Consider the following 10,355-nt stretch of genomic DNA (forward strand, 5'->3'; position numbering starts at 1 on the left):
CATATTAAGATACATAAAAACTATTAAGTTATCTTGTAAATAATAACATTGTATAGTAGATTATTTTTAAGGTAGAGCTCAGTGATTGCTGGAAAAACAGTTCTTGATTTTAAATGACCCTGAAATAAGGTTCAATCAAACTCGATTCCTTAAATAATATCAATTCAATTAAACAAGGACAGAAAATTGGTGTTAAATGAATTTGTTACGGCAATATGAAATCGTCTTGGCCACATTTTAATAGAACGTGAAAATTTCCAAGATGAACCATCTCGACCACTGCAATATTGCAAAACCGATTTACTTTGAAAGTAACTTGCTTCATGTACGATATACCGCATTACTTTTTATCAAGTTCAAGCTACAGGCGAACAGCGATCCATCGGATTACGAAACGGACCAATTCAATTATTCTAATCTCAAGTCATTATCTAGTCTTCAGCGTTTTAACAACTCTTGAAACTATTTAAGTTTGATTGATGTTCCAAAGAGTAATGTAAAAATACTATTATATGGAGGTTTAGGAGTCTTTTTTTAGGGAAAGGCTAAGTTATGCACTTAAAATTAAAGGTTACTATAAAATGTAAAACGGGACGATGGTAACCAAATTCGGTTAAGCTAATTTGAATAGATAAATCAGGAATTTCTCGCTATATCTCGTGCCCTATTCCATACAGTAGTTGCTCAAGCGTGGTGAGCGGAAGATGCAGGTTGCGCAAGTTAGATCATCTGTATCCCTTCACCCCCTGGTATTGCGAAGTCCACTCATTGTTTCTAACGTAATCATGCGACCTCACGCCATTCTGGAAGGTTCTACACTTCCTGCAATACTCGTTACATATCTGATGTTAGGAATTTGAAAGTACATCAGAACAATTGGGAATTTGCCGGTATTCTTTAATCTAATCTTTAGAGTCCAAGTATCGCAATAGGGGGTACTAAGTTATATATAGTATAATATTTTATACTTTGTCACTCAAAGAGTAGAATGACGTCATACAATAAAAAATACGTAATCGTCTGCCAACTAAATAACTTTTTGTGTTTGATGTTTTTTACGATTCAAAGCGATTTCAACTAAGCATCTGGGTTTTCTATCGAATATTTTCAATTTCATACCGATTAATATTTTGAAGAGGAAACTTAATTCACACAAAAAAGGTATGCGGTTTTGGTAGAACTCTACATACATTTTGTGTAGCTTCGTGGATTATTGTAATTAATTATTAGTCTTTGTCAATACATATAAGCTAATTTTGTAAACAAAATCTTAATTACAATCATTTAATCGGGGATATTTAAGTTCTACGTGAAATTGGAATAAACAGTTCGGTCAACAGGCCATAACAATTTTATAAGTACCATAAATTACCTCATAACCTTACGACATCTTTAATCAAAATTACGATTAGACTCGCATCTGTAACCCAATCTTCTAATTTCAAGTCACCTTACGTATTTATTTAAAATTTCAACACTCTTCCGTTAAACTAAATCTTCTTGCAACAAGATAAGAGTTACAATCGCGTGTTAAGACCAACATTAATTTAACCATGTCATTACTGGACGAGTAGGATCCGGTTTGAGCCGTGACATTCGCGTAACACGACTGTGGACCTTGACACATGACATAAAACTCTTCATTCATTTGGTGTCAACGTGACCTTGTAGATGGTAGTTATTGATATTCTTTGACAGCTGAAAAAAGAACCTAAGACCTTACCTTAGACAAGAAAGTATTTTATATACATAATTTAACTTACGTTACTAACTAACTTACTAACAAATTTAATCATGTTTTTTTTATTTAATTATTCAAATGGCCTGTCCATTCAACCGGTCGTCAGATATTTTAATATAACTCCATTCAACTTTAGTTCAGATCACTTTTACTGCATACGTTTCAAAATTCAAAGTCAATTAAGAGTTGAGGAAAATACATAGTAATTAATAATATAACTTACAAATGTATTACGCCGCGCTTATTTCACATAATAAATACCTATAAAATAGATGTTAATTTTTGTATTTTTGCCTTTAATAAGTACCGAAATGACCTTCACTTTCACACCGTACATGGCGTTCATCTAAAAACCGAAATATTGGCCAAGGCCCACTAATTTCATCTTAAATTAAATATTAATATGTACGTAACGTTATGTTAATTTGTCGTAAAAGGTAGACGTGTCACGGTCAAGAAATTATGTAACATCAAACGGCACGTCTTTTTCTTTTCTTCACTATTTTTTCCAATCCAGCCTATTAAAAAAAGGAACAGAATAGCGATCAGCTAACTTAGCAGTGTCGGTTGCCGTGAACCACTGTGTATGTGTCCGTTCAACATACGGTGAAGTAAAACCTGACCATAAAAGTCAACGGTGTGTGTCAGTTACAGAAGGCTGATCACCTACTAGTCTATTAAGAAAAAAAATATGACAAAATAAAAAAGATACAGAAATCTGAGGCCCCGACCTTAAAGATTGTAGTAAATATAAAAATTCCAAACGGATATAAGTCGATTGTTTTTTTTTTAAATTCTAATTCAGTTTTTGTTTGTGAAATGATAAACTTTACTCAATATAAAGCTGGAGACTGTTATAACAATTATAGTGGCTTATGTGGTACCTACTACGTGTGTCAACGTAATTGAAATAGTTTGATCGGTATCTAATCTACTCATCCCACACTCAGATGATTAGTTTGACCTGAACTTTATAGCTTTCTGAAAATTTTACTAAAGAAACGAACCTTAATTATACCAAATCAAGACAATTTCCGATCTAACTAATACAAAACTGCCTTTAAATCCGTACCCATATATGCTTCTTGTCCGTCTAAGCTTGAAGTGAGCCTTGTATGGAACGAAGACAGATGTCAGATTCTCAAGTGCGACCAGTTTCTCTACACATCTCATTTTAATAAATTCTTATTTTCTTACTTCCCCAAACCAGCCTAGAGGTTTGTAATAAAAGGTATCAGCAAACAATGGACACCCAATTTATTAGATTAGGTTGCTATTGAGTGGGGAGTACGCTCTTTTTTTGTTAATAATAATATTAATAACTTGACACTTTTCGAGTTTAATATTAGTATTTATAAGGAATAATAATTATAGTACTGTCTTTGGTTAACATAGCTTTTACACATTAAAAGTAAACAATTTTTTAACCAGATTAAAGCTATTTGTATTATTATAAATTTATAATTATTTTACATAATTTTAAATTTAAATTTTTCCGATGTTTCGCGTGCTTTTCAGCGTGCGTGGTCACGGTGTTGAATGTCAAAAGTATCACAGCTGTAGAGATAGTTGTGTTATCTGTATTTATTTCCCCGGAGTTGGTATTGACTAAAAGATGACGGGTTTTTGCAGAAATGACTCACGATTTTCGCGGATTGTTTGTCTTGGGGTTTTAATTTGGATATTATTGGATCCCAGGTGTTTGATAATTTTAGGCCGTCTTCTCTCTCTCTTTTCGGGTGTTTTTTTTTTATTTCAATGGCTTCGCGTACCAATCTTGGGAATAATCTTTTTTCTTTCGCAAGTACTTTCGGTTGGTCAAAGCGTATGTAGTGATTAGGCCTATCTAGTGTGTGTTCACAGACTGCTGATTTTGTGTGTCGTCTATGTCTTATGTCCGCAATGTGTTCTTTGAGTCTGCTGGACATATTCCGTTTAGTTTGCCCTATGTAAGACGGGCCACAGTCGCAATCCAGTTTGTATATACCTGCATCTTACAACGGGGTGTTTGATTGGTCTTAGGAATTGCTGTATCTTCTTGTGTGGCTTGAAAATTGTATTAATAGAAGCTCGTTTTAGGATCCGTCTAATTCTATCTGTAACTCCCTTTACATATGGCAGGTAGGCTGGCTGGTGGGGACATAATTATAATATAAATAATTATAATTTTATTATTATAAACAAATAGCTTTAATCCGGTTAAAAAATTGTTTTCTTTCAATAATAATTATGCATACCACCCATTTTAATGCTCTGCATATGCATTGTGATATGACAAATTTTATGACTTCTATCTTCTACGTTTTCCGGTAAACCCCTGCGCAATTTCACATCACTTGTTATGTATTAAATTCGAACGTGTAATTTTTACAATTATAAAATATTTGGCTAAAAAACATAATTATAAACTTACTTTTTTACTGCAGAAAACGGAATCTCCTGATATGTAGTTCAATCAAAAAATATTATTAAAAAAGTATATTCCTGGTTTCTGTATTAGGAAACTAACACTGAATAAGCAGTACTCATAAAAGTAGAGTAGTAAAATCAACTCCTATTAAATCCTGTTAAATTATGCTGTGTACAAAATATTAAATATTTTAACTTTGAAAATATACGATTAAAAGACATACATACCAAGTATAATTCAAATAAATGCATAATAATAATTCTGTATTTCAACAATTCCAGGATCCAACGCGGGTAGTGTGCCCAGTTATAGACGTGATCAGCATGGATACGTTCCAGTACATTGGTGCATCAGCGGACTTACGCGGCGGCTTCGATTGGAACTTGGTATTCAAGGTGAGCCTGTGCAATCTAATAGGCTACTTTCGGAATGTATACTTAATGAAGGTCCAAGCGCCCGGAAAGAAATAACCACATCAACAAAACTTTTACTATTTTGAGAAATAATTATAAACCTGAAAATTTGTAGGATGCTTGTTCCGATTCCGTTGATCATTTTTCATGATGATATATTGGTTTCCCTACGGGGTTTTTCAGCGCCGTGAGTACTAAGTAGTCATTGCTCACATAAACCCTATTACTTTACAACAAAAACACATGACCTCGTAATTCAGAATCGCACAATTTACCACTAATCTCTTGCTCATTTTATAAGGGAAATAGGATTTTCATTTGGTTGCTAAATAATTACATCATTAAAATGATTGCCTAGCCTTGCCGCTAAAATCGATATGATATAATATCTGTCATTAAATATTCACCTAGATCAAATGTCATTTGAGAAATATTAGATGGACCGAGTAACCTTGAACTTCACTGAAGTGAATGAATATTAAAGCACTCATTTTATGGCTTGGAATTAAGATATGATTTTTTAGAACATTTTTTACTCCCACATGTTGCAAAACATCGGTATGATGTTTAATTGTGATTAGTTTATCCTGTATGATGTACATGTATATATGTACAAATCAAACTCCTCTTCATCTTCTATCTATGCGTCTTAATTAAAAGTAAGTACATATATCTAATAGGTTGACAATAAATTAATAAAATTAGGAAGACGTAGATTATGATTATTTTATTTTAAAAAATGTAGGAAATCAAATGTTCAACAAATTTAATCAAAAAGAATACAGAAATACGATTCTTCTGTGACTGCGTCGTTTGTCGTTGATATTGTTACAATATTTTTAATACATTTCAGTGGGAATATCTATCGCATGCTGAACGAAGTGGCCGCCTCAGTGACCCAACCCAAGTGATCCGTACGCCCATGATCGCTGGGGGTCTCTTCAGTATGGATCGGGCATATTTCAACAAACTCGGCAAATACGATATGAGGATGGACGTCTGGGGAGGAGAGAACCTTGAAATCTCTTTCAGGTACACTATCCGCTAGTTAAAGTCATTGCCATTAACATGTTACAAAAGAATTCATAGCAATAAAAAGTCTTGCCAACAAATGTTACAGCATCGAGACGGGCTGATGTTAGGTCGATGTCATAGGTTCAGCTTAGAATTCCAAATTGAAAGTAATATGGCGGAGTCATATTTAAGTCTTTGTCTTGATTCTGAATCTAAGAATGCGAGCGAAATGTAGGTCGGCAATGAGACTGTATTTTATTGCAAAACAGAGTTTACCAAAAGACGACGTACAGCTTTCACACCACAATTGCCATTTAATTAGATTTCATATTTACAAAGTAAATAAACCTTTAAATCGTGTAAATTGTTACAGAGTTTTGCCGTAACTTATGTTGATCAAGTTAGTTTACTTCATCTTTATTGGGAAAGTTTTGAAGTGAACTCAGCCTTGTAATATACCCCATTTGAAAATTATTTTGAAGTTGTAAAAGCTGTAATAATAATGACATTGTATTGTAACGGATTTTAATTCACCATCAATTTATCGTAACTATAGGTAAAACGTTTTCAGCAAGTTTAAATGAAATTTTTGACCGGTTTGAGGCTTTATCACATACCAGAACATTTGAGTTTACATAATGTATCCCTTGATTTCAGGAGTCAAAATCGAAGTCAGCGTTAAATACAATAGCGCCTACCATAAATCGCATTAAACCTCTTCAAAACAATTTGTACGCCTGTCCGAAATTATTGTCATATTTTTTTGGTATTGCTTAGGAGTATATTTAAAAGTTGTGTAATCAAACTACAAATAGTATATATACGTACACTTTGTTGATATGGAGCTTTCTGTTCACGTTAGGAAACATATTATCATATTCCAGAGTATGGCAATGTGGTGGTTCCCTAGAGATAGTTCCATGCTCTCGCGTGGGACATGTCTTCAGGAAGCGTCATCCGTACACCTTCCCTGGGGGATCTGGAGCTGTCTTTGCGAGGAACACCAGAAGAGCTGCTGAGGTGTGGATGGATGATTATAAGGAACTATACTATCGCTCACAACCCCTTGCTAAACAAGTTGATTTTGGAGAGTAAGTAATATTTCAAGCTATTTTTGAAGACGAGATTTTTGCCATTATTTATTGTAGAAAGACTGGTTTATGTACTACGCTTGGAGACTAAACATTAATGTTGTTGAAAATCCAAGGATTGATTTTAAAAACCTGTGCTCTGAACCGTAATGTTAAGTCAATTTGTTATAACCTAAAACCTCTTTGTGTATCAACCTAGACCAGATATTAATTAAGCTGTTCTCATACCTACTTCTAAAACCTACTTCTTACCCTATATAATTCCAGCATTTCCGAGCGAAAATCTCTAAGAGAAAAGTTACACTGCAAACCGTTCCGTTGGTACCTCGAACATGTTTATCCAGAGCTCCAGGTGCCCGCGTTTGCTGGAGGTTACCGCACGATACGGCAGGGGAACAGATGTCTGGACACTATGGGTCATCTCGTTGATGGCACCTTGGGTACGTGATTAACATGATAAAATGAAATGAAAAGACTGACGTTTGACATTTGCTTAATGTCGCTTTGTAACAAGAAGCCCAGCTTCAGCTTAGTTTTAAAAACGAAAAAAGCCATGCTTTTTGAAATATATTTGATATTTAAGTATTTATATTATAATATTTATACCTAGTCTAGCCATACATACGTATACGTGATATATAATTTTTTTACTTGGTTTACGTATTAATTACTTTTACAGTGTATTAGTTTAATACATAAATATAAAAAAATATAAATAAAAAGCTTATTCGAAATGATCTCCATTGGCTGCAATATAGTCGTTTAAGTGTTGAGACCAGATATCAATAGAAGCACGCACTCATTCCATGGGAAAATTCTTCACTGCCAATCGTACGGATCGTGTTAGGGACTAAAATTTATCATGGCATTTATGATCAAATCATAATCCAGCGGATTAAAATCGGGACTAGACGACGGCCAGTCTTCAGCTCTGATGAAGTCTGAAACGTTCGTTTCCAATTAAGACTGCGTAGACCGAGCTCTATGACCCGGCGCCGAGTCTTGCTGGAAGGACCATTTTTGGTAATTGAACATGGTGTTGCTTCACTACCTTCTCAAGAATGGTATCTTGATACACTTGGGCCGAAGTGTTGATACTTTTTAAAAAAAAGTATGGCTCAGTCACTCCTTCATAACTAATACCCCACCAGACCATCACTAAAGTCGGATAGTGCCCACTCTGTCGACTAATTGGAAAGTTTTCTTATAGCTTTGACCATAAATACGGTCATATTGTTTGTTAAAATGTTGCTCAATTGTAAAAAATCTCAAATCTCATCCGTAAACCAAATTTTTCTGTGACCATCCTTTGTTTACCGCTTCAGTAGTTGTTTTGGTTTTACCATCCTATTCTTTTTTTAAATACCAGTTAAGAAATTACTAGTACGTCTCTTATAGGTCATAAGTCCTAAGTCATCTTTTAAAATACGTGACATGGTTCTAGGTATTATCTTCATCTTCCGAGATAAAATCTTTTCTTTCGGACTGGATTTCTTCGAATTCTTTCCCATACTGCTTTGACCACCGTTTCGTATAAATACTACGTGGACGAGATTTTTCTGTCACAAACAGAGGTCTCCTTGGACCTATGAATAGCCCGGTACACAAATATTTTACTAATACCAAGCGTATGGAGAGTTTTAAAAATTGCATTAGGTCCATACCTACTTTGTGTAATGCAATCACAGCGATTCGGTTCTCTTTATAAAATATTGTACAATGTATTGGCGCCAAAAAAAGAAAACCCAATGAACAATCATATAAAAATGACAGATTCCAAATTCAAATGTAATAGTTTGTTTATTTTTAATTGTAACAGTATTTATGGCCAGACTAAGTAGTTAAATTTATTATCAATATTTATACTATAATTAATAATGTATTAGAAGTTTACCGATTAGGAGCTCCTGTTTAATCAGTTCGTATAAAATACGTATATTTCATTGCACATTTTTTAAATGTTCTGTATTAATTCTCAAACGCATCGCTATTTTCAGGTCTCTACCCATGCCACAACTCAGGCGGGAACCAAGAGTGGTTATACGACAACGGCCTAATCCGGCACCACACGCTCTGTATATCGCTTTCTGATGATAGAGTGACAGCAGTTCTCGCTCCTTGTGACCAATCTGATGACTCCCAGCTTTGGAAGATCAAGGGATCAATGATAAAGCATTCGAAGTTAGACGCATGTCTGGACTCGGATAGACCTTCCTTATACTTAACAAAATGTGATAGAAGTAAATCCAGTCAACTTTTTAACTATTGATGGTTAAATAATTAGTTATTGCTAATAATGGGGTTATTATAAACTTTAAGAGCCTCACCAAGATGCCATAGCAACAGATTTTACATTTATAACACTAATTATATCAATGAAATGGCGTACTGGCGTGATTAGAGAACACAAATTTAAATTTATTAATTGTTACATAACAGGATTTTTTTTATGTAATAACCCCTATTACAACGTGGAATTCAAGCGTTTATATGCTTAAAGGATATCTAATGTTTTGTATGTACGCTTAGAAGTATTTGCCTTTATTATGTTCTGTCACGTAGCTCAGTTTGTGTATGAAGACTTATAAACTGCCTTCTTCAAAGATATTAGTAGTAGTCGTTAATGGCATCACTCCTTATATTAAGAGGATATTTTTAAGTCGGATTCTAGTATCTAGAAATTAATATTAATCACTTAACACCAAAACTATGATTAATATTAGCAAAGTGCACTTCTTCATACATCATATCACAAACTTCAGATTTCTAGCATCGTCTAGTGCATGCATGACATACATCGACAGAATCGATTATATTCTAATATTAAATAATTAATATATTGACAAATTCCAGAGATTTTATTGAGTATCGAGACATATAAGTTTGTGGCATTATTAACATCTACTAGTCGTCGTTTTGTTACATTTAGATTACATCTTCTTTACATTTCCAGAATACCACTTCACTAATTTGGACAATCATGATAAAAAACAGAACAATAAAATACGAAACCTATGCATATAGACCATATAGTAGAAATTATTGAATAGATAATATAATTAGCAATCTCAATTAGACATTCCAATTGATAAGACTATAATTTTAAGTTCACAGATCATCACTGTATATTTATACATTGTATTATACACATTCACAATACATAAGTTACCAATGTAAATAATGTGCCGGGATTGTGGAATGGAAAATGAGTAGGTTTATAGAGGTTTAAGAAAAGCTGTTGGTGTAAATATTTTTATAAGATTTTTGTTGCAATTATTATTTTTTTATTTGTAAACCTCCTGTTTTATAAGAAGTGTATTTACTTAATTTCACGTTTATATTAAAGCTTGAAAAATAACTTCAAAATTTATGAAACAATATATAATGTTTAATTTACTCAATTAAATTAAAAATTGTTTATTAGCTGTGTGTCGCAATGTATTTGTAACATATATTTCTTTATACTTTTAGTAGATATTATTAGTTTATTTTATGTTATTTAAATTTAAGATAAGTTTTTTTTTATTTTTATAAAATTTTATTCAAATTAGTTTTACGCTAAACCGTCCTGTTAATTATTTGAAATCTCATTATAATATAATTTTTAATCACTGCCATTTCAACATTATATACCTTTCTTATAATAATTGCCTTCATTTATATTGCAAGCTATATCTAAAAACCAT

The 10,355-nt window shown here is 33.1% G+C and overlaps 1 protein-coding gene across 1 annotated transcript in view; it reads left to right on the plus strand.

Annotated features, from left to right (window-relative positions):
- The window catches only part of LOC123718900 (polypeptide N-acetylgalactosaminyltransferase 2-like), a 45,812-nt gene extending 35,713 nt beyond the window's left edge, over window positions 1–10,099 (plus strand). Inside the window, exons 6-10 of the mRNA XM_045675876.1 lie at window positions 4,433–4,546; window positions 5,418–5,596; window positions 6,463–6,669; window positions 6,937–7,109; window positions 8,667–10,099. Coding sequence (XP_045531832.1) covers window positions 4,433–4,546; window positions 5,418–5,596; window positions 6,463–6,669; window positions 6,937–7,109; window positions 8,667–8,938 — 945 coding nt within the window. The 3' untranslated portion in view covers window positions 8,939–10,099. The remainder of the gene's footprint in view (window positions 1–4,432; window positions 4,547–5,417; window positions 5,597–6,462; window positions 6,670–6,936; window positions 7,110–8,666) is intronic.
- Window positions 10,100–10,355: the final 256 nt, after the last annotated feature.

Source organism: Pieris brassicae, chromosome 2, assembly GCF_905147105.1.
Source record: "Pieris brassicae chromosome 2, ilPieBrab1.1, whole genome shotgun sequence".
NCBI classification, from domain to species: Eukaryota; Metazoa; Arthropoda; class Insecta; order Lepidoptera; family Pieridae; genus Pieris; species Pieris brassicae.